Below are 25,048 nucleotides of genomic sequence, written 5' to 3'. Positions count from 1 at the left end.
CAAAATTATAGAATGACCAATAATTCTAATATAAACAAATGCAAAAACATTCAAGAGACCAACTTTCTTGATATTTATTCCACTGGAAACGAATGTAAACATAGAACCAATTACTGTATTGACGGACTAGCTGATCAGCTGATCGGTTGATGTGCACAACAAAGCATGTTTCTCCTAAGGCTGTCGTTAATTGAAGTTTTGTTCGTTAATGGAACTGAAAATCCTTATGGGAGGTAATTCGTTAACCGAAATTTCGTCGATTGAACCGTTCGTTTGCCATAGCAACAGCGACGCCACCCCCACTGATTCCCTGGCAACGCTCCACCCCTACCCTCACCAACCACCCAGCCGTCTTCCCGGTCCCCCACTAAGCCACTAAGTCACTTTGAGTCTGACTACAGTGAGTTCTGCTATAACGCGTGTTTTGATAACGCGAATTTGCTCTAACGCGATTTATGAATTCGGAACAATATTTGTATAACGCGATCGCTTGTTTGCTATAACGCGATTTTTGCTTACTATTTCTCCAATTTTGTGGTATTAACTGTGAATATGGTAAAGAAGAATATCTCCAAAAAGCATTCTGATGATAGAATTCCCGGTGATTATCGTAAAAGAAAGGATATAACACTTGAAGAGAAGCTTGATGTTATCAACCTCAAAATCACCCTTCTCCCCCATCAAGTTACATTCATATTTTTTCAAGGTAAAGTGTTAAATTTACTGTATGATTTCATTATTAGATATGAATGTAACATTTATTTAGACTGTGCTATCCTTTGTGTTAGGCTAACTACTAAATTTTTTCGATTTCGAGTAATCTGCACCTAACCCTATTTTCTCCATAAGCCCTGTTATTTCTATTACGCGATTTTCTATAACACGATATTTTACAAGAACACAATTATCGCGTTATAGCAGAACTACCTGTACTTTGAAATTCCGTATTCAGCACATACCTGTGAGGGGGCAGCACCGTATTCTAGCTTTTCAATCACCTTTAACTTTTAGTTCACTGATAAGGTTTTAGGTTTAACCTTCTCACCACCCTTACAGGTACCAAACACTTTCTTTGGGGCCATGTCTATTGTCTAATTTTACAATAATGCAAAAATATGTATGCTACATCAGCCCACAACATAATCACATTACTGGCAATGTCAAATAAGTTTCAAAATAAAGTTCAGCACGTCTATATGGCAATGAAACACAATCAATGGAGAGAGAGCGGAAGTGATGCTATCACGGGCGACATTAATTTATGACCGAGCGGGTGACACGTCCCTTTGTTTACAAGAGTGGGTGGATCACGAGGTCTGTCCACCTTGCTCCCTTGAAATTTTGGCTTATGTCATCTTGCGACATTATGTCCTACCTTTTCATTTATTCTTTTTAATTTGTTAATTATTTTTTGGCAAATAATTTTGTCCAGCTTAAGCTGGGTCTGCCTTAGTGAGGTTTTACTGTACTGTAATAGGAATGTACATTTTGCTGTTACGTCACCTTTACACACCGTTCACATGATAACCTTGACTTGCCTACATGCCTTGCACACAGCTATTCTTTGTATCTATGCAACCAAAAAAATTTTTTTTGTAAAATGAAATTGATAATTATTAATTCCTCAACAAGAGTGAATGCTTTTGTTCATCGGCATGGCAATAGGGTCTACATCATCATGAGTTTCCTCCCACTGCTCTCATAGTTCATCCAGTTGGATCAATCCTTCATTCTATTATTCTTCTTTGTCAAAGTCGATTACCTCTGCTACATCAGTTATCTTTACATCTCTTACAAAATAATCAACTTTAATTTTGGGTCACAGGAGAAGTCTTGTCACTTAATGCCTTCATTTGCACTCTTGATTGTTAAGGTTGCAACTGATAAATTTTAAGAACAGCAAAGTTTAGTGAGTCATTGCAACATACATGCGAGATGAGAAGCACTCAGACCAGAACTGAGTTCTGTACTGTACTGTACTGCTTACACAAAGAAGTGTGTTGAGGGCACATTCAGAACGTGTTTTTCTGCCAATCGTATTGAGCTATAAATGGAATCATGTTGTGCAAATGCTTGTAAATTAAGGAGTACCTGTATTGCAATTGGAGAGTTGCCCCGAGAAGGTCGGAGAGTTTATATTAAAAAGCTAGTGCCTTACTTTACTTTTCAGTTCACCTTTTACATCGGGAGCAAGCGGTTTTAAAAGTCCTACTGTTTCAACTCATAGATTGTAAATGAGGATACCATTGTTGGAAACATTTTAATATAAAAAGATTAATTGACACTAACTTGTAAACCATTTTAGTTTCTGGGTCAGCCCGTGGTCTTCGTTCCCGCAGCTTCCACTCAAATGCACAAGTTGGCCACTCCTTCAGGATCATAGTAGGGATGAATTCAGTGTTGAATTTTGGTCCAATCTGCAGTAAGAAATATAAATAGCAGTTTTAAGACTTCCCTAAATATATACATGTGAATTCCTCTCTACACATTAAAGTTTCCCACCACCTTTACACCTGTAAATGAAAAATATCCAGCCACACCAGAAAAATTTGTTGAAGAACTTTGCATGATAGTTTGACTATTAGAACATGAGCACCAGAAAGTAGTAGAATACCACATGACTGAAAAGGGGTCCAACGAATTACCCAAAAGTACCCAAATGTACCCAAATGTACCCAAAAGTACCCAAAAGTATATTAAATCGGTAAAATTTTAACGAATATCTGTTATACATACACAAAACATGTCTAATAATATTTTTAATGTAATTTTGTAAAAATAATTTGTAAGATGAAATAATAAACAGCGAAAAACTTTCAGTATTGGCGAACGCTAAATTCCAAAGAGTTCGTGAACAAGGGAGATAACTCAGATCCATCGTGATGCACTTCGCTTACCTAACGAAAAGTAAATCCTACGGCTATGTTAAATACCCCAAAGTAACAGAAACATCGGTAATTATATCTCCATTTTGGATAGGTGACTCTTTGGAGTTTAGCGTTTTTCGCTGTTTATTATTTCAGTATTTTGACTACATTTCAATGAAAACATTATTAATCAGGTTTCATTGATGTGAAACATATATTTGTTAAGATTTTACCCTGATTTAATATACTTTTGGGTACATTTGGGTACTTTTGGGTAATTCGTTGGACCGCTGAAAAGCTTTCGGGCATTTTACTTTAGTAACCTCCAAAAGGATTTGATGAACCCATGTTATGAAATTGAGGGGAATACCTGTACATCAATTGTTTATAAAAAATCGTAATTGTAATTAGAAACTAATAAACAAATGGATGGTAAGACAGATGGACAGCTTCTGTGACAGTATTAATTGTCAGCCCATTTCTTGGCTGAGTGATAAGAATGAAGCTGTTGCCTTTTTCTTTTTCTTTTTTATAGACAGGGAACAGCCCACCCGGACACAGGTCATCGACCCACAATGGAGCTTCGGGGGGGAGGGGGGTGAAAAAATAAGAGTAAAAAGAAATTAGAAATAGGAGGGAAAGAGACTGATAGTCTACACCACAAGGATGCTGGAAAACCAACTTTTTGAAGTGAGACAGATTGTAAGAGTATGGAAACACAGAAGGAGGCAGAGCATTCTACAGTTTGGCTTTGTGAGGAAAGAAGGATGTATACTATAATGGTTTACTCTAGTGTGACCGACAACCACACAGAAACGGTGGGCACCGCGGGCAAGACGAGTGTTAAGAGTCCACGGCCTTGCCGGCGGTACACAGGATGCCAAATCCACCAAACATTGCCGGTTAAAGTACCTGTAAAAAAGAGAGAGAGAGAGATATTGAAGCAACATTGCAGTGAAGAGAAAGGGAAGAGAGATTTTCAACTAAAGGAGGAGAGTTAATAAGATTAAATGCCTTTGATTCCACCCTATCTGACAGCTGAACAGAAGAAGAGCCACCCCAGATATGAGAGCAGTATTCCAAGTTAGGACGAATGAATCCCTTATAAACTTGAAGCAACTGCTCAAGAGTGAAGTAGCTACGACATCTGTACAGCATTCCCAGCTTTTGGGAGGCAGCTTTAGCAATGTTGTGAATGTGTGTCTTCCATGACATATTAGAGGAAATGGTGAGGCCTAGCATATCTATTTTAGAATTTGGCAGAATGATTGCGTCCTGAAATGTGATTGGTTGGAGATCATCTAATTTGGAAGGTGTAATTGGTAAATACTGTGTTTAAATACTACTGAATTGAATTTAACCAAGTTTCTACCTCTCCATTCAGAGAAGCTGCACAAATCCTCATTGATAGATGAAATGATATCAGCTCTAGATACAGATATATTTTGAGAATTAGGGGGAAAGGAAAAATGTGAAGAAGAATGAAGAGTAGAATCATCAGCGTAAGAATGGACAGAATGAGTCGTAGTGTGAAGTACAGTGGTCCCTCGGTTAATGAACACAATTCGTTCCAGAAGTTCGTTCGTTAACCGAAACCATTGTTTCAATGGGATATTGGGTAATTGGTTCCAGCTCACAGAAAAGTATATACAAAGTAAAGCCAAACATGCATAAAGTTAGAAACACTCCTAAAATTCCCCTAAATCGCCCTTAAATAACTAGATATTGTCATATAGAGTGGTCCCTCGGTTAACGAACACAATTCGTTCTAGAAGGTTGCTCGTTTACCGAAAAATTTGTTAACCGAAACCATTGTTTCAATGGGTTTTTGGGTAATTGTTTCCAGCCCTCCGAAAATTGCCTAAAGTTAACAAAGAAGGTAGTAAAGTACACTTACTTTGAGGTGTATATGTAGAAGGCTCCTGGATGATGATGATGATGGGAATTAGAATGGGGGTGGAGGAGAAGGGAGAAGAGAAGGCATTGTGGTGGAAGAGAAGTCACCCCCATGGTGCTATTTCACCCATAAAATTTGAGTTCACTTGGTGTAATTCAAGATTATTTTCTTTAAATCAATACTGCACTGCATTATATATTGTCAATATGTAAAATAAATTTCAAAATGACCAATAATTTGACTGGAAACACAGAAAAAAGCATTTATGTTGAAGAGAATCTGAAGCAAGATGTTACCTCCACTGAAAAAACACAGAGACTTTCGCCTGTATGATGTGTTGACAGGCTGTTTGGCGCGCTAAGAACTATTTTCCCTGTACTTAAATTATGTTGAATAATTGTTAAAATGACTAAAAAATTTAATTTAAGACTTAAAATTGTTGAATAGTACAAACTTCTTGATATTTACTAAAATAGTAAGGAATTTAAGCCCTAGAACCGATTACTGTATTGGCGGACTAATATGACAGGGACTAATATGACAGCTAGTGTGCAAGCAAAAACTTGTTGAGGGGCGCTCGTAAAGAATTCGTTAATCGAGGGAATGCTCGTTAACCAAAGTTAAGAATCTCATGGAAGGTAATTCGTTAACCGAGGGATCACTGTACACTAGAACTCTTAAATCACTACTGTAATGTGATGCAGGTGATTAATTTTATCTCTTGTGCAAAATATATGACGTTTATATTCAAATTATTCGCTATCATGCAAGGATTTCAGCAATGCAGATTATATTCTCCTAACTTTAGTCTGTGATATTATATAAGATGAACACTTTAAAGCCTAAAGAAAACACGAAACTTTTGTCTGGGAAGGCAGGGGTAGGGAGGGAGGGAGGGAGGGAGCCAGCGAGCGTGGGAAGAGGGGGGGAGTGGGAGGTGAGGTGACAGATAGTGTCTGGTGAAGTATAATTTGTTTATTTATTTGAGATTTTTGTTTTTAGCTCATAAAATTCATAGAAATTACCCGGCCAGAATATAATTTACAGTCAACCCTCGCTTTACACGGTCCCACATTCCGCGTTTCCACGTTTACGCGGTACCCTGCCGAAACCGGAATGCTCACATTCCGCGGTGCGTGTACCCTTTTAAGCGGAGAGCGGCTGGCGAGCCGCACCATTTTTGGATCCAAACCTCCCGCCATCTCTCCCGCCCTCTCCTGCCATCCGCCATGTTGTGTAAGCGGCGCGAGTAGGTTGCGCAGTGTGTGTCTTTGTTGCGTTATCAGTGACGTCATATGACGTATCGGACTGTAATTGGGCCATGCATCCTTACCTCCCTCCGCTGCTAGCTGTGATTGGTTTAAAGTAATATGACGTGTCCACCCGCGGGAAGGAGGGAGGAAAGACGACGCTTGACCTAGCCACGGCAGTTTTATCCCTCCAGGCCACACCGTGTAAACGTGCATCCATTGTTCTGTAAAATGGCTTCCGCTGGACCACCGCCCGCAGAGAGAAACCTTTCCTTACCTGGACCCAGCCGCCCTAAGCCAAAGAAGACACAACGTTCCTTAAGCTACGAAATTAAGTATAAGATTATACAAGAGTTGGAGAAAGGAACAAGACAGGTTGATCTCGCGCGCCAGCATGGTGTTAACGAGTCTACGATCTGGACAATTAAGAAGGATGCAGCCAAGATAAAGGAGCACATGAACATCACAAAGTCTACAGGTGCTTCTATGATAAGTATTTCCACAACCAGGTGCTTCTCAAGACGGAAAAATTACTTGTGAGCTACTTGGTGCGTCAGGCGCGACGGAACATGGCGGTGGACACGCGCTCAGTTAAGGAGTACACGCGTGAACTGTATGCTGCAGTGTCACGAAAGATGGGAATTACAGAGCCCAAACCCTTTAATGCTTCCTCTGGGTGGTTACAGAGGTTTAAGAAGAGGAACAAGATCACCAATATCAACATTGGTGGTGAAGAAGCTAGTGCTGACCGTGTTGCGGCTAGGGGATTTCCTCCGTTTTTACGTGAGATTATGGAGAAAGGACAGTACACCGACAACCAGGTGTTTAACATGGATGAATCTGGTCTTTTTTGGAAAAAGCTACCTTCCAAGACCTTCGTTGTGAAGAATGCCAGCAAGATTCGGGGCCGGAAGTTGCAGAAGGAGCGCATCACCGTCCTGTTTACCACCAATGCCTCCGGTACCTGTAAGCTCAAGTTATCGGTGATCCACACAGCACGCAAGCCGCACGCCTACAAGAGCATGGACATGACCAAGCTAAATGTCCACTGGCTGACCGCACGTAAGGCGTGGATGTTCTCTACTCTGTCCCTCTCCTGGTTTGATGACTGTTTCGTTCCTGACGTGAAGAAATTCTGTGAGCAACAGAATGTTCCATTCAAGATTTTGTTGCTGCTTGACAACGCGCCAGGACACTCGCCCCTACTGTTAGATCGTCACCCCAACGTAAAAGTGCTCTTCCTTCCTCCCAACACTACGTCTATATTACAGCCCATGGACCAAGAGTTAATCTGTAATGTAAAAGCTGCATTCTCTACTAAAAAATTCAAGCTCCTGAACGACTACACCAACACCAGGGAAGAGTTGCGTAACCTGAGTGACATCAACACCGATAGCAAGAGCGAAGACGACGAGGATCAACAGTTGGCAGAGCAACAAGTACTTTTAAAACAATTCTGGAGAATATTCAACATCAAGAAAGCTGTGGACTTCTTGGGGGAGGCATGGGATCAGCTGTCTGTAGCAACTGTTCGTCACGCATGGAGACATGTGTTGCAAGGCATTCCAGCCGTTAGGCAGAGTCAATCTGTGACTGGTGAGGTTCAGACTGTTGCAGTAGCAGTGGACCTTGCCAGAGAAGCTGTGCAGAGTGTTACAGCTGCAGGCTTCTCCGAGACCACCAACGACGACATCCTGGAGGTGATAAGGGATCCTGATGTGACTACCGACGAGATGGTAGATGATGATGACGTCAGTGAAGAGGCAGGTGGTGCGTCATCCCAAGAAAAACGCTGCTTATCCCATAGTAATGTTAGGGGTGCCATCGAGTGTATCGAGAAAGTCAAGCTCCTCCTTTCCGACAACCCTGACGTTAACAGGTATGAAATCTTCACTACCCAGCTGTTGCAGACTATGGAGCCCTACACCAAGGATAATCACGACAACATAAACACCAGCATTCAGCAAAGCATAACAGAGTTCTTCGCCTGCAACCCACCACAGCCAGCCCAAGCCAGTGATAGTGACAGAGGTAGAGACAGTGATGATGACTTTGAGGGATTTGTCAGGGAGGCCCTGAGAAGTGTGGATGACAGTGATGGTGACTCACCTGAGGGCCAGTAGCCTGCCCTCTGCCTCGGAACCAGCCTCCATTCCCGTACGCCGACCCATCTCTTCTACTAATGTAAGTGTTAACCCCAACCTTGTTTTTTCTAACCTTCAGTTTATTGACTGTTCCTTTCTATATTATGTGTGGGTGAATACCATCATAAAATAAAGATGTTATTTTTAGTAAAACGTACGTATTGTGTCGGGAAAAAGTGGAGTTTGGGGGTCGGCCCGGTCTCTATTTCAATTAATCCCATATGTTATGTTGTTCACTTTACGCGTTTCTCACTTTACGCGGGCCGCCGTGGGTTGAATTAACCGCGTAAAGTGAGGGTTCACTGTACATTGCTGGAATTCTTATAAGATAGTGATTAATTTGAATATAAACAAGCTAAAATTTTCATTAGACATACAAATTTTAGATCTAATTTAAGAATTTTATTAGAGAGAGCAAAAATTTTATCTTTTGTGCAAAATATATGACGTTTATATTCAAATTATTCGCTGTCTTGCAAGGAATCCAGCAATGCAAATTATATTCTCCTAACTTTAGTCTGAGGTATTTATTATTATTAAACCTGTAAGCCTAGTGCTTTTCCCCAAACATTTCTCGGGAAGGTGAGGGGTAGGGAGGGAGGGAGGGAGCCAGCAAGCAAGCGTGGGAAGAGGGAGGGGGGAGTTGAGTGACCGTTAGTGGGAAGGTCTGGTAAAGTATTTAATTTATTTATATAATGTTGCTCATAAAATTGTATATAAATAACCGACCAGAATATAATTTACATTCCTGGAATTCTTATAAGATAGTGATTAATTTGAATATAAACAAGCTATAATTTGCATTAGACATACAAATTTTAGATCAAATTTAATAATTTTATTAGAGAGAGCAAAAATTTTTATCTTTTGTGCAAAATATATGACGTTTATATTCAAATTATTGCAAGGAATCCAGCAATGCCTATTATATTATCCTAAGTTTAATCTGAGGTATTATTTATTATTAAACCAGTAAACCTAGTGCTTTTCCCCAAACGTTTCTCGGGAAGGTGGGGGGTAGGGAGGAGGGGTGACAGTGACATGTTTGACAGTTGGCGCCTGTGGTGTGAAGTATTTATTTGTTAATTTATGTCCTTTAGATTGAGTTTTTGTTTTTTGCTTATAAAATTTAATAGAAGTGACCGGGGTGAATTTAATTTTCATTGCTGGAATTCTTATAAGATAGTGATTAATTTGAATGTAAACATAGAAGAGATCACTGAATTGGCTGAGTAACTCCTCAGCTTATCAGCTGATGTTCAAAACAAAATGTGATTTTCGTAAAGATTTCGTTAATCAAATTTTTTTTCGTTAACCGAATTGAAGATTCTTATGAAAGGTAATTCGTTAACCGAAATTTCGTTAACCGAGGGACCACTGTATATCATTGATAAAAAGAAGGAAAAGAGTAGGTGAAATAACAGAACCCTGTGGGACACCACTATTGGTAGAGAAATAGCGAGAGATCGATCCCTTGACAACAACTGACATAGATTGGTTCTCAAGGAAGCTAGAAATTAGAGAACAAAGTGGGGGAGCAAAACCATAAGAGGGAAGTTTAGAAAGCAAAGACTTGTGCCATACTCTGTGAAATGTTTTGGAGATGTTGAGAGCCACGATGAAAGTTTCCCCGTAATCCCTAAGAGAGGATAACCAAAGATGGGCGCAGTAGGAGGGCAGATCACCAGTAGATCTCGCCTGGTGAAAGCCATACTGGTGATCTGACAAAAGAGAAATGTGTTCAAGGTGATAGAGAAAATGAGAGCTTAAGATAGTTTTGAAAATCTTAGAGAGGGATGAAGTTAGGGCAATGGGGCGATAGTTAGAGGGATTAGAATGGTCACCCTTCTTTGGGATGGGCTGAACCGAGGCATGCTTCCAAGAAGAAGAAAAAGTTTGGGTTTTGAAGCAAAGGCAAAAGAGGCGAGCAAGCACAGGGGCCAGAATTTCAGCACACTCCCTCAGAACGCAAGGAGGTATTCCGTCCAGTCCATGCGCCTTACTCACATCCAACCTGGATAGCACACCAGCAACCGTACGAGTGGAGATTATAGGAAAGTGCATAGGTTCAGTAGAAGGAGGGATAGAGTTGGAATTGTCTAAGGTGGAGTTACAGGAGAATCAGGTGCCAAAGAAATTGGCTTAATCAGGGAGAGAGTTGGTTATAGAGTTATCAGGTTGGAAGAGAGGAGGAAAAGAAGGAGTGCAGAAGTTATTACAGATGTTTTTGGTTAAGGACCAGAAGGGTTTACTAGAATAAGAGTTGGTCAGGTCTGCGGTCTTTCTTTTTATAAAATTCCGCTTGGCCCTACGAAGAATAACCTTCCAACGATTCCTAGAAGTAATGAAAGAGGAGTGGGTAATAGGAGAAGGAGATAGTTTCATAACTTGATATGCTCTATCCCCCCCCCCCTACATGGAAGAGAACAGGAGCGATCAAACAATGATTGTAAAGTGAAAGTTATGGTAGAAGATGGGATAAATGCACTCATACCACCCTGTATAACCCCAGCAATGCTGTCAGCACATATCGAGGCGTCACGAGTGGAAAAGCAACATTCATCCCGAGGAATGTTGGAGAAGAATTCTCGCAAGGATTGCCAATTTGCCCCCCCGATTGTACCATAGTTGGCGTTTAGAGGGGGTTGGAGGAGGTGGTCGTGCCCAGTTTGATTTAATAGAAATAAGATTGTGATCAGAAGACACTAAAGGGGCAGAAATTGAATAGTGTGAGGGGTTAGAAATAAAACAAAGTTAAAATTTGTTTGTAAATTGATTGTGTCGATCTGGCACACTTGTAAGGTGTTTAATTATTAGTTCCAAATCATTAAGGAAGGAAAACGAGAGTGCCTCAACTCCATCTGGGTCATCCCTTGCAGAGCCAAGCAGCTCTCTGTGATGTACATTGAAATCCCCTAGGTAGAGGATGACAGTGTTGTTTGTACAGTATTGAAAAATAAGATTGTGTAGAAATATTGATTTCACCAGCAAGTATTGTATATCCATATGGGGAGCAGATGCATGAAAGCATGAATAGATGAAGATAGAGTGCCTGGGAAAAATGAATGATGAAAAATTAAGAATACTGTAGCAACCTTGAAGGATGATAACTTGATAGGGGCATAAAGTACTGTACATGGTAGCATACAGGTTGATGCTGCAGTACTGTATATAGAATTTCCATATAATCATGGATATGGCAGAAGGGAAAAAATACCTCTGCTTTGCCAACACTATTTCTTCCTCGGGCCAGCAGGACCATGCGATCTTATTATTACTAAAATTGAAATCTTATTTGTGTAGTTTTAGTACATGAATTTATCCATATCTCTTGAGCCTTATTTCAGTAGAATAAATAACTTACATGTTCAATCATGAGCTCATTAGCAAGAACTGCAGGGGTTAACATTTTACAAGTATCAACCAGATGTTCTTTGCCTAAAATCTTTGCCAGGTCTTCAAATTCATCTTCAAAACACTCCAGATATCTTTCTGATGAAAAATATGTTCTCCTCTCACTTTTTGTTGTGATGCCATAAGCATCTTTTTGTTCCTTCATCCTTAATCTCCGAGTCAAAAAACAATCTTCATTCAGTCGTGCTTCAAGACAAACCTCTTTTGTTTTTTTAATTTCTATATTTGTCTCGGTGTTTGTGTCATTTTGAAACTCATCATGAGAAATTTTTTTCATGTTAACATTTACTTCCTGTTTCTCATCCTCCTCTTCCTCCTCACTGTCTTCTTCAACTTTTGATAACTTTTTTATGATGTCTGCCATCCCATCTCGAGTGCTCATCAACTGTCGTTGTTTGGAAGAAAGTCTTAAGCGGTCCATATCCGGGCCTACTTTTGGGAAGACGCCACTTGGTCGTCTTTCTGTTAAATTCCTTGGTCTTGTTGGTCTTATTTGCGCACCTGGATGTCCATTTGAAAAGTGTTCGTGAGCTTCTTCCTTCATTTTATTTATTCTCTCCTTAAGTTTACCTGTAGGATAGTGCTCTGGTAGAACTCCACTGGATCGTCGAGCTGTCAACCTTTGGGGAGGAGGTGGACTTGGAGGTTCATCATCATCGGTATCTTCAAATTCTGATGATATTGATCTTGTGTAGCTAAATGAGTCTGGTGTCATAGTCATGGGGTTATCATCGTTGGAGGAGAGTGTTTGAGAATTACGACGAAGAGGTCTTATATCGACTATTGGATCAGGCAGCGACTCATCCGAGGGTTTCATGAAACCGTAAATGTCTTCATACGTGTTATGACGTGACATGGCAGGAATTATATCGGCACACCGAAGCCTCACATATCCTGAAATGGGAAAAGATATTCAGGAATTTATGCACTTTTAATAAAAGCAAGGGTAAAAAGTTCTTAGGTATATTCTTTTTTCCTTCCTACTTTTTAGGGTTACATGAGTGGGGATTTTTTATTTAATTTTTTCAAAATTAATACAACGTATTTACAGGCTTTCCTCACTATTTATGGAAGTTGAACACTCAATAACTGAGAGTCCAAAATTCTGAAGTTAAAATATTCAGAGCAAAGTTCTCTAACATGTAAAACAACCTGACAGACTGGTAAATCTTAGGGTATGGAGTGGCACAGGTCTGCAGACCAAAGATTTTTAGATTCATCAGGCCTGCCAACACGTGCACACTCTCACTATGTTGATATCCCATGCCTATAAACCTGTTCTATATGGTTACTGGAGAAATACAGCCATCTGCAGACATACTAAATGGTTTATCTCATATCTCATATTGAAGACTTTATATTATTTAAGAAGAATTGTATGCCATAAGAGGCTGATCTTAGTAGAATATATTAATAATGAATCTACATTCATCCCTTGGTTATAGCACACTTGGTTATCGCGATTTTCGTTATTACGCCTCCATCAAAATCTGCACACTTGCTGTTATAGCGCATTTTACAGGCCAAGAATTTAGTTATCACGCAGTTGCCTCCAGGTGTATTGTTACCCCCTTGCTTCACCTACATCTATTGAGGATAAAATCTTTCACCTAAAAATTGACAATAACACATTTGCTGGATGAAAATGGATGGAGGTAACAAAACTTGAAAGCGGTTGTACAAATACAACCACTCACACATGCCACTCATACTGACAGACTTGACACTCACTTACTTGACAAGTTTTACCAACCATAAAGACAGTTGAAGCTTTCAACATCACTCACAATGGATCTTGAATGTTCCAACTGTAATCAGACATATCTAAGTTGCCTCAACAATTGCAACCCCAGTTGCAATTTCAAATTCTGTGTCATTACTAAGGAATAACGAAGTCTCGGGTGCACTCTAAGATTGAGAGAAAACAGAGGACTCAGGCGTCCTGAAGCGATGAGAAAACTGACTCCTCAGACGGGGGACTTGAATAAAGAAAGCATAGCTACATGTTTTGTGGACTAAAGTATTGAGCGTACCCTTTTCATCACTTTGTAATAAACCTAGCCATGCCTATGTGTGTTTCTGATACTTCCCATAACATTATATCTTTAGTGGGTTGAAATGGTCGTAAAATGGGAAAATTGGGGTTGGGTCTTGGGTGCCTGGAACCAATTAGAATAAATCCCTTATGTTCTGTACTCTTGTTATCATGTTTTATGTTATGACGCACTCGGCGCAGTCCCAATTAGGCATGATATCCAAGGGATGACTGTATATTATTCAGGTCGAAAGCTGGCCTTGACGTCAGTCAGCAGGTAGGGAAAAGATTACCTTCTGATGCAGGTTGTCCTTTTATTTTGAAGTCATGTCAATATTGTTACTAATATCGACTCTATCTGTATTTTTCTGGCTAAATAAACTGTTTCAATATCAATATAAAAAATTATATATCGTATATTTTTCTGTTATTTAATGTTATATTCTTTGTGAAGACACATACACCATAAGAGGCTGATAATATAAGAATATAATAATAATTAAAAAAAAAAAAAAAACTGCCAACTACGGCAAGGCCAGTCCTACCCCTCACCCCCTTATTTTACGTTGGGAAAGGGTGAGTTGTTCGGGAACCTCTTCCCTTGTTATTCAGCTTGTCTTTTATTTTTAAGTCTAATTATAAACTGTATCGTATTTTGTTCTATTTAATATTGTATGTTATATTATTTATGATGAAACATACACCATAATAGGCTGATCATATGAGAATACTGTATAATAATTAAAATAAAAACAAACTAGCGATTGTCCCAATGGGCAATCCCACTGTACACTGTCCCCATTAAAGACAATATATACTGTACTTAAAACTTTAGCTATCATTTATGGGTTAAGCAAAAGAGAGAGAGAGTGTCTTGATAATTCACGAAATACAAATTTGCGTATGGTACTCATGACAAGAATTCTCATGTCGCCACCCACCAAACTCAAAAGAGCTCTGCCTCTCCTTGCTCAGTCGGTGGATCAACAGAGCAGTCAATGAAACTTGTGGGATATTTCCCCAAAATGTAATCATCGGTTTTGCGAAGCATCGGTTAATGCGACGTCGGTTTATGGGGTACACCTGTACTGTACACACAACAAAAACTTCTTGAACACCTGGGCTATATGGATGTGAGAATGAGCAGAATAGGGCTTGTCATCTCAGAATGGTTTCAGATTCTTTGTTCATTTTTCAGATTGTGTAGTGCTTATACCATTTGAGAAGTTTTTAGTGAGTGTACCTAGACAGTGCAGATGTATAACAATAGTAAACAAGGATAGCTGACTAAGCCATCAGATGCTTATTTCCTGTTGGTTCCTTTGCTTTGGGTTAGTTTCTAATTAGTAATAATATTTATACAGGAATTAAAGTGAAAGTCTATTGATAAATATAATGAGAATGGCATTATCCTTGGACTATCTGAGGCCATACAACATTCTTTGGTTGATAATATAGAAACTCACTCTTTTCTGTTGCTTTATCGTAATGCTATGTATTTTTTTTTTAATTTTAGCTAGTAAAAGTGAGCTAACCCTCTGAACAGGATTGATCACTGTTAATAATACTTGTCCCCAAAAAATGTCGTTCCTCACCTTTGTGTCTTTGTGAAGATTCGGTGCAGAACCTGTAGGCAGGGCCGTCAACATCAGCATAGTTCATCTTCTGTAGTTCCTCATACTGATCCTCTGAATACACCTCCACATTGTCTTGCACCACATAGATCTGAGGAACAAACATGATAAATTTTTAGCTCAAGGGAACAAAATATTAAAATTATTTCATATAAAACATATGATCAGATATTATTTATTTATTGCTGTACAGGTACTCCCTGACTTACGTCCACCCGCACTTACGACCTGCCTCAGTCGTACCAAAATTTGGTCAAATTATGTATTTTTGAGTCCCAAAGTCAATATACTTGTACAGACCAAATTTTCATCTGTAATTCACTTTAAAATGGCTGGCAAGCTTAAAAGTGAATGCTTTGTGGTGCTGAGAAGAAAAAGAGAAACCCATTTTCGATTTTCTATGTGTTATTTAAGCATTTCTGACTTACGACCACTTCGACTTTCAACCTGGATGTTGGTCCCTAACCCCGTCGTAAGTCGGGGAGTACCTGTATATCTTTTGATCTGCTCTATAATTTTTCCTGTATTACACTGCTTTCTGTAGAATATATACTGTAGGATATATACCGTAGTATATATATTTTTCTTAAGCTTTTAGTGCAGTACATAAAAAATACTTTGGGCTTTAATATACGAAAAGTTTAGTGCGTAATTTCAAGCCCATATTTTTTTATATTGCGTGTATGTACAGTCCCCCCCAAAGAGTATCGTTAGATCTTCCAACGCTACAATTTGAAATGCTAGGCGTAATGCTTTGATATAATTCCCAGAGCATTATTATAAGTTGGTACGTCTGCTCACCATATCAGCAACAGCTAGAGATAGTGGTAGAATTTAAGGAGGGAGGTGAATTGTATGGCTTACAAAATACTTCAATATAACAAGAAATCTATAAAGCTATATTAATGTACTGTATTTTGTGGCTTATAAGACGCACGACCATATAAGATGCACCCCCATTTCATCATTGAGTATTTAAGAAAACACTTTTGTGTGTATTTTCCTCCTGTAGCCATAGATTTCTTAAAACAATATATACAGTACCAGTAAATGTGAGGAATAAATAAAAATTAAATAAAAGCCAAATGAAAGCTTAACACAGTTGGCATTTGCATTAGTACATCTGTACTCCCTGTTCACCTTGGCAACGCTGATGCTACCTCTGCTGATTCCCTAGCATTGCTCCCCCCCCCACACACACACACCAACAACCGCCCAGCCGTCCACTGAGCCAGCTAACTCATGTGCAAAGAAATGTATATTCCCTTTATGTGTTTGCCCTTAGGACAATTATTTCTTTAATTTTTTCACAATATGTATGTGGAGGGTGAGTGCATGTTTATCAATAAAAATAAATGAAGAAAGTTACGTATATCTACCCAAAAATACGAGTTCAAAAACAACAGCTTGGCCCAGTAGCCTGGTGGTTACAATGACTAGTCTAACCTGGCTACAATGCCGCAAGTGATGTTAACAGATGTAAATGTGAAAAAAAGTTATCTGTAAATCTTCATATACAGTATGTCAGGTATTTGTAGATTGAAAAATAAATGTTGCAGGTATGGCATTAATATACAGTATTGTAATGCTTGTAAGAGTTCAGAAATAGTTACTGCATAGTTACCTCTGAAGAGTTGGGCGTCTTCCGTACAGATGTTAATTGTCTCAGGTTATCATAATCAGTACTGTACAGAGCAGTTGTAGATCGACCTTTTATATGTAAAATATTTTTTTTAATTATTTCAAAATAATAATAATTTTAAGTACTGTAAGCAATAACCTATTTTTAATTCTGGAGTTGAGTTAGGTAGAATTTAGCCTATTGGAGAGAGCTACGGGGAGGATTTCATTAGCTTGGGGGAGACCGCAACTTCACATGTAGGACACAGGCTGATTTTTTAGCCTTTTTTTTTATTTCAGACAAAAAAGTGCATCTTATATGCTGTAAAACACTGTACTGTATGTATCGTGCTGGGTAGAAGCACGGCATATGTAAACAAGCCACTGACTGATGATTACAATAACACTGAAATATGCATTCAATGAAAGTGTTTTGGAACATCATAACTGAGATAGACCTCAAAACGTACGTTTCACCATTATGTCGTTGTACTAACGGAGTTTAATCATAACGAGTTTCAAAATATGCCAACTCCTGTTGCTCATGATATGTCTAATTTATGAAGAGTGACAAAGCAAATAGTACTTGATATTAGAGTAAACAGCTACAGCAATATGCAATATATCAGTCTACATGAGAGCTGTCATGTTACTTGTATGTAAGTTGCATTAGCATGTAGTGTAGGCTATGTAGGAGATCTCGCACTAAGGATGGAGGTGAGAAGGGAAACTCACTATGGCGTTTTCTGTATATACCATATATCTCGGCCTATAAGGCGGCGGGGTGCATAAGACGGCCCCCCCAAATTTCCATTTAAAAAGTAGCTTTTGAGCTCTATTCGCTGTATAAGACCAGTACCCCAAATGTGACACTTACCCACTGACCCAGTAGTCCTTTATCAACCATCCTTGGTTTTTTAAAATAAGGCCAATTCACTTCAAGTAATGTCATCAAATGTTACCCGCTGGTGTAGTGTAAACACTAGTGACGTCACTTAAGCGTCTGCTATTTACTGGTAACTGGAACTAATGTCGGTGTCGAGTGAAATTTTTCCATTTACTTGAAATGGATTTACCGATTTATTTGTTTATTTATTTATTTATAATTTACTGTAACATATTAAACACACTGCAAGTATTTTCTTTAATTTATACACTTGCTTCGCACTAGAGGTGGTGGGAGTGTTCCCTCGTCTCGGTGGTGGGACTGTGTTCCGACTGTTTATACAACAGCTACCACCATATTCTAATTGTGGTGTTTCATTAGGATTTGAGTGAAAAAGATTACGTACTTACTACATACATTTGTTTGCTTATTTTCCATTTACTTGAAATAGATTTACCGAATTATTTGTTTATTTATTTAAAAGTCATTTACTGAATATTCTATGTAAAAAATAAATTTTAAATTAATTATTTATAGGAGATAAGTATTATGATCAGTAAATATATGGTATTACTGGCCACTTCAGACACAAAGAAGGGATAAAAATAGCCCATCTCCCCCTCTTCTTACAGCTGCCAATGGGAAGCGTCTTGGTAATTAAATTTGATGTTTATTTTCATTGTTTGTTTAATTTATCATGTATCAAAGTAATATTACTAAAAATTGTGTAGGTAGTAGGCAGCTACCAAACAGGTAGATACTACCGCCTGGGAAGATATTGGAAGCATAATGTGTTGTCTAATGGTAGACCCTGCTGCCATATAGCATCACAAAAATTGTGACCAAGTCCCAGGTTCAGCGCTGACCTGACTTTCTGCCTCATTTACACACAATTGCAGATTCAATTGTTCCTCTTACTTTGACAACACAACATACATACAGTATATTATTTCTCACTTTTCATCTTTTTTTTTAATTTTTGTATTTATTTATGGTTAGTTACTTAAAATAAGGCCAATTCACTTCAAGTAATGGCATCAAATGTTACCAGCTGGTGTAGTGTAAACACTAGTGACGTCACTTAAGCGTCTGTATTTAGCTGTCGGTAGTTTCAAGAATTAACGCAGTCATTTACTGAATATTCCTTGTAAAAAAATAAATTTTAAATTAATTATTTATAGGAGATAAGTATTATTATCTGTAAATATACCGGTATGCATTACTGACCACCTCCACGGCTAAAAATAGCCCAATCTCGCTGTCACTTTTCCTTTCTTGTCTCCTCACTGGCAAATGTGGGGGGGCATGGGGAGGGGTGTGTGATGATAGCTGTGTTTATTACAGGGGTATAATGTTCTTTTACGGTATGTCAGATAGGTTTATAATACATTTTTATTATTTTAATATACCGGTAATCTTAATTTGAATCCAGCTTGCCAAACGTAAGTTTCAGTATAAAATAATTAGTGGTAGGACCTTGTGAGTGGCTTACGATGTTTCCATCACCATTCTTGACACACTAAACCACAATATTTAAGAGGCAAGAATTTTATACCTGGTGATTAAGATGACCCCCTAACTTTGGGCAGATTTTTTAAATGTTCAAATTCCGTCTTATAAGCCGAGATATACGGTATATATATTATATGTACAATGCAGTGCTAGGGAGTTGCTGTGTGATGAGGAGCTTGTTGAGAAGTCTTGTCTGTTTGAGAGCGTTGAGTAGAATAATCTTCACGGCGAGGCTGGGGATATTTATACAAGTCTACTGGAAGTGAGCGGCGCTGCTGATTGGCTGAGGTGAAAGGCGGGAACTGGCCAATCACCGTGCAGTCCGAAAGCGAGGCTTGGTCTGAGGAACTCGAGGCGGGGTCTACTGGTCAGTTACAAATCGCAGTTGTAGGGGAGACTATCCACTACAAGCTTAACACTGAAATAAGGTTTCAAATCAAGGGACTTGCAGGAACAAAATCTTACATCCACCTATAGCAAGACATTTTTAGTAAAAAGTTTCAGTGCAGTACCAGTTGTTTCATGGAGCCTAACCCACTGTGATACTGTGGGTTAGGTATACCCTCATTGTGAAGGGCAACAATAGCACCTCTCTGTCTTGTGAAGTCTCCCCGATAATTCCTCGCTCATTCAATGTAAGATCCTGGTAGTGACTGGCACTCTGAGTCATGTGATGTATGATCTGAAACCTCGGAGGATTCATATCATTCAAAAACGTATACAGCTCCTCCCCGACTTACGACGACCATACTTGACCTGCCTCAGTTGTACCAAAATTTTGTCAAATTACGTATTTTCGAGTCCCAACCCAGTACACAGATAAAATTTTCGTTTGTAATTCACTTTGAAATGGCTGGCAAGCTTAAAAGTGAGAGTTTTGTGGTGCTGAGAAGAAAAGGAGACACCCATTTTAGATTTTCTATGTATTATTTAAGCATTTTTGACTTACGACCATGTCGACTTACAACCTGGATTTGGGTCCCTAGAACAGGGGCATTGGTAGACTGATATGTATTGTCACCGTAGCTGTCACCATATGAACCAGCTGGTTAATTCCAAGTTAACCAGGTTGGTGCATTTATATTATATTTGGCTTTATGTAAGAAACCCAATTGAAGTTTCTTCTTTCATTAAAAAGTATTGTTTGTATAATTCCTGAGTGTAGATCAACCGTAACTTCCACTTTAGGAGCGTGAACAGAGAGGACGGCGGCTATGTAAATACACCGTGTAATCAACGTCCGTTCAATGTAAGAGTATGAGTCTGACTAGCCGTGAAGCCGGCTTATGCAAGCTGACACATGTGCTGACATACAGTGGTCCCTCGTTACGAGCACAATCCGTTCTAGAAGGTTGCTCGTTAACCGAAAAACTCATGAACAGAAACCATTGTTTCAATGGGTTTTGGGTAATTGGTTCCAGCTCACGAAAATTGCTTAAATTCAACAAAAAAGTAGAAAAGTTACACTTACTTTGAGGTGTGTATGTAGAAGGCTCCTGGATGATGATGATGATGATGATGATGGGAATTAGAATGGGGTGGAGGAGAAGGAAGAAGAGGCATTGGGGTTGGAAGAGAAGCCACCCCATGGTGCCATTTCACCCATAAAATTTTAGTTCTCTTGGTGTAATTCAAGATTATTTTCTTTAAATCAACACTGCACTGCATTATATATTGTCAATATGTAAAATGAATTTCAAAATGACCAATAATTTGCTTCAAACACAAAAGCCGTTTTTTCTAAAAACCAGTTTTTGTGATATAGCTCGAATGCGACGTCAGCAAATGCTACTTAGGTATGTTAATTCTAGCCAATTCGCCAGGCCAACATACAGGCAATTAAAACATCTAAGAGTTACTTAATAAGTAATATTAGGAGGACACCATGCTCTCTGGCATTTAATTACTATTTACAAAGTCCTTCCTTCATCCAGCTACCATGCGCCCTCTGAACCTCATCTCTTGGAAAAATTATTAGTGACCCTTTATTCAAGATTTGCTATCAAAATTCAGCTGTCCATAAGGCTGTTAGAATTTTTTTGACCGGCCATTGGCAGATGGGCATCTCACACTCACTCCGAGGTTAGTTAGTTCTCTTGTGCATGCTGCACCATCCTCCCCTTCTCACTCCACCCTGTACATGAATGTGGGAAGGGAGGGTACTGTAACAATCAAAAATATTTTAGGTATAAGGTACTATAAATTGCATCATAGAGTATCTGGGGCACCAGAATTAATATTCAGCACTTTCGGTAAAATTTGGTTCCTGCAGTACTGACCACGTAACACCCAACAACCTCCCCCATTATGTCAATAGCCGCTGTATGCAGGACATTGCACTTTTACAGTAAATCCAATGTTGTAGACTTTATTTAATTTACAGTGAAATTCCTTTTATCCATTTTCCAACTATCTGGTCCTGTTCAGTAAATATTCTGATCTTGTCTAACAATCTGAACGCAACTGACGTCATTCAGTCGCATGTCTGCCATCAGTAGCACTATAACCACTTTATCAAAAATTGCTGTAGCACATATTTTATGTACAAAAATATAGGTCCTTTCACACTCAAACCATCATCAGGGCGATGCCACAGGTCAGCCAGGCAGTCAACCGGCTGACTGTGTGTGTGTGCCATCACACTGGTGGGAGGGATAAGGGCAAGTGATGCAGGACAGCATGTTGAGTAGTGTATGTGGCTAGTTGTCAAATTTCTCTTTTTTAGGGTCACATACGTACGTACATGTAGGCGATCTCGCACTAAGGATGGAGGTGAGAAGGGAAACTCACTAAGGCGTTTTCTATATATATATTATATGTACAATGCAGTGCCTAGGAGTTGCTGTGTGGTGAGGAGCTTGTTGAGAGGAGGTTGTAGTGGATTTCTCCCCTACAAACGCTGTTTGTCGCTGCCTAGCCGACCCCACCAATTCCCCAGTGTATGCCTCGTGGTCTAGGTCAACCAGCACCGCCATACATCACGGAGCTGGGTCAATTACTAAGCCACGCCTACCCCCGCTATTTAAGACCTGACCTCGTAGTGACCTGGCTTTTTCTACCTACACCAACCAACAAGCAACACACCTCCTCCTCCGCGCTGCCTGGCGGCCTGGCCCTCCCTCCCTCCGCCTGCCTGGCGGTCTCGCTCTCCCGGGCGGCATGGCGACCCACAAGCTGTCCTTCTCTGAGCATCCTCACCAACCAGCTCTCTCTACATCATGCTTGTAACCATGCTGCCTTCCCAGCACCAAGCTGCATTGTACATCCAGTACAACATGTATATAGAGAGCACATTGTGAGTTTCCTTTCTCCATCCCATCCTGAGTGTGAACCAAACATCTTGAACCCCACAAGGTCTTGTCTGTTTGAGAGCGTTGAGTAGAATCCTCTTCCGCGCGAGTCTGGGAGTATTTATACGATTCTGCCGGAAGTGAGCGGCGCTGCTGATTGGCTGAAGTTAAAGGCGGTAACTGGCCAATCACCACGCAGTCCATAAGCGAGGCTTGGTCTGAGGAACTCACCGTGGCTTGGCTGGTGGCGACAAATCTGCAGTTGTAGGGAAGTATCCACTACAAGCTCACTGCCTCCACACATACACACCCGTGCTCTTCAGTTTTCCTATTTTATATATTTTTTTCTTAGTATTTTTTCCATAAGGATTAAATTCAGTATTTTTTAATTCAAGTTTTGTGACGATTTCCAAGAATGTACAATAGCCCACGAATACAGGGGGATAAGTGTATACTCATTCATGCTCAAAGATTGAGGATGTAGAGCAACCAATAGTTCAGAAGCAGGCCGAGTAACTTTGCTTGAAAAGCTTCGAATCACGTCGACCCCATGATTAACGATACTTTTTGTTTGGTGGGGTGGGGAGAGCGTACACCTGACTGTCAATATCTTGTATATATTGAAAATACTGTACAGTATTTTCCTGATTTAACAAACTAATTTGAGCCACCCCTTCCCGTTATATCAAAATTTCTGCTAAATCAAATTTCCATTATTTTCACTTGATTTACTAAACTATTTCACTAAATTGAGCGTGATTTCGTTAAATTATGCACCAAACATGTCACACGTCTCTTGGCTTGTCTGATTTGTTTACATCCGCTCAGTCTGTGTCCTGCTGCCACTGCGTGTGTTATTTACTGCTACCTCTCAATTTACTAACTACTCTGGAGCACCTTAGCTTTTGTCTTTATTTAAGACATCTTCGGATGCAACTGAATTTACAGGGACTGAGAGAGGCTTATATATGAGTGACCTTACATAACATCATGTCAATAACATGAGACCCACTAATCCACACACTACCTCCACCGCACACAAAAGAAGAGCTTATAAAAAATTGGGTTACATAACAGATCAGGTCAAAAACATGAGACCCATTAATCATCTACTCTACATCCACCTCAAATGCTTTCAAAGCATTTTTAACCTTAGGCCAGTTATTATTCATTAATTAATACCCCAACACCACAATTAGACGATCTCCCACCAATTACATTTCAGGACGCTATCATCCTCCCAAATTCTGAAATAAATATGTTAGGCCTCACCATTTCCTCCAATATGTCCTGGAAATCACACATCCTTAGTATAACTAAAGCTGCCTCCCGAAAGTTGGGAATGCTGTACAGATGCCGCAGCTACTTCACTCCTGAGCAGTTGCTCCAAGTATATAAGGGATTCATTCGTCCCTAGCAGGTACTGCTCTCATATCGGTGGCTCTTCTTCTGCCCAACTATTAGATAGGGTGGAATCAAAGGCATTTCGTCTTATTAACTCTCCTCCTTTAGTCAACAATCTCTTCCCTTTCTTTGCCGCAATGTCGCTTCACTCTTCTCTTTACAAGTCTTTTAACGGCAATGTTCGTGGATTTGGCATCCTTGTACCGGCCGGCAAGGCTGTGGGTTCAGAACACACATCTTGCCCACGGTGCCCACTGTTTCTCTCTGGATGTCGGTCACACGAGAATAACATTATAGTACCTCCTTTCCTCACACAGCCAAACTGTGGAATGCTCTGCTTTCTTCTGTGTTTCCATGCTCTACAATCTGTCTCACTTTAAAAGCTGGTTTTCCGCATCTTTGTGGTGTAGATTAATGTATAACCTTTTTTTCTATATTTACAATTTCTTTTCCGTTCTTTTTTTTCGCCCCCAGGCCCTGCTGAGGTCATTTGACCTGTGCCCGGGTGGGCTAATTCCCGTAAAAAAAAAAAAAAAATCACATACAACATCTAGAGTTTAAAGTCTTTGTGTGTGAGACATTGAGTTGGGGAGGAAGGGGGAGGAGGGAGCAGAGGGAGGGAGGGAGGAGGGAGGGAGGGAGAGCAGAGGGAGGGAGGGAGAGAGGGGGAGCAGAGGAGGAGGAGAGAGGGAGGGAGGGAGCAGAGGAGGCAGAGAGGGAGGAGGAGAGGAGGAGGCAGAGAGGGGAGAGGAGCAGGGGGAGGCAGAGAGGGAGGGGAGGGAGCAGAGGAGGTGGCAGAGAGGGGGAAGAAGGAGGCTGGCTGTTGTATGTCTTATCATTGGTAATGTAATATATTAAATAATAAATAAATATATTATATATAATTTTATCCAAATTACATGACAAGCAGAATAATAAGGCAATTTTTTCACACAGACCTCCACTGAGAGGAGGCGGTAGGCCTACACACGTCCTACACACTCTCTCTCTCTCTCTCTCTCTCTCTTGCTCTCTACCTCTTGCCTCTACTCCTCTCTCTTGCCTCTCCTCTCCCCCTGCCTCCCCCTTGCCTCTGCCTCTTTGCCTCTGCCTCTT

At 39.9% G+C, this 25,048-nt stretch overlaps 1 protein-coding gene across 1 annotated transcript in view; it reads right to left on the bottom strand.

Moving 5' to 3' along the window:
• The window catches only part of LOC121873395, a gene marked incomplete at its 3' end in the record, with an annotated part of 93,174 nt that overhangs the window by 17,293 nt on the left and 50,833 nt on the right, over positions 1 to 25,048 (bottom strand). The window contains exons 5-7 of the mRNA XM_042376939.1: positions 15,203 to 15,332; positions 11,523 to 12,466; positions 2,290 to 2,417 (exon numbers count right to left, since the gene is read on the bottom strand). Coding sequence (XP_042232873.1) covers positions 2,290 to 2,417; positions 11,523 to 12,466; positions 15,203 to 15,332 — 1,202 coding nt within the window. The remainder of the gene's footprint in view (positions 1 to 2,289; positions 2,418 to 11,522; positions 12,467 to 15,202; positions 15,333 to 25,048) is intronic.

The sequence above is a fragment of the Homarus americanus genome, unplaced genomic scaffold (assembly GCF_018991925.1).
Source record: "Homarus americanus isolate GMGI-L3 unplaced genomic scaffold, GMGI_Hamer_2.0 scaffold20822, whole genome shotgun sequence".
In the NCBI taxonomy this organism is placed as follows: domain Eukaryota; kingdom Metazoa; phylum Arthropoda; class Malacostraca; order Decapoda; family Nephropidae; genus Homarus; species Homarus americanus.
This window is presented reverse-complemented; position numbering and strand designations above follow the sequence as displayed.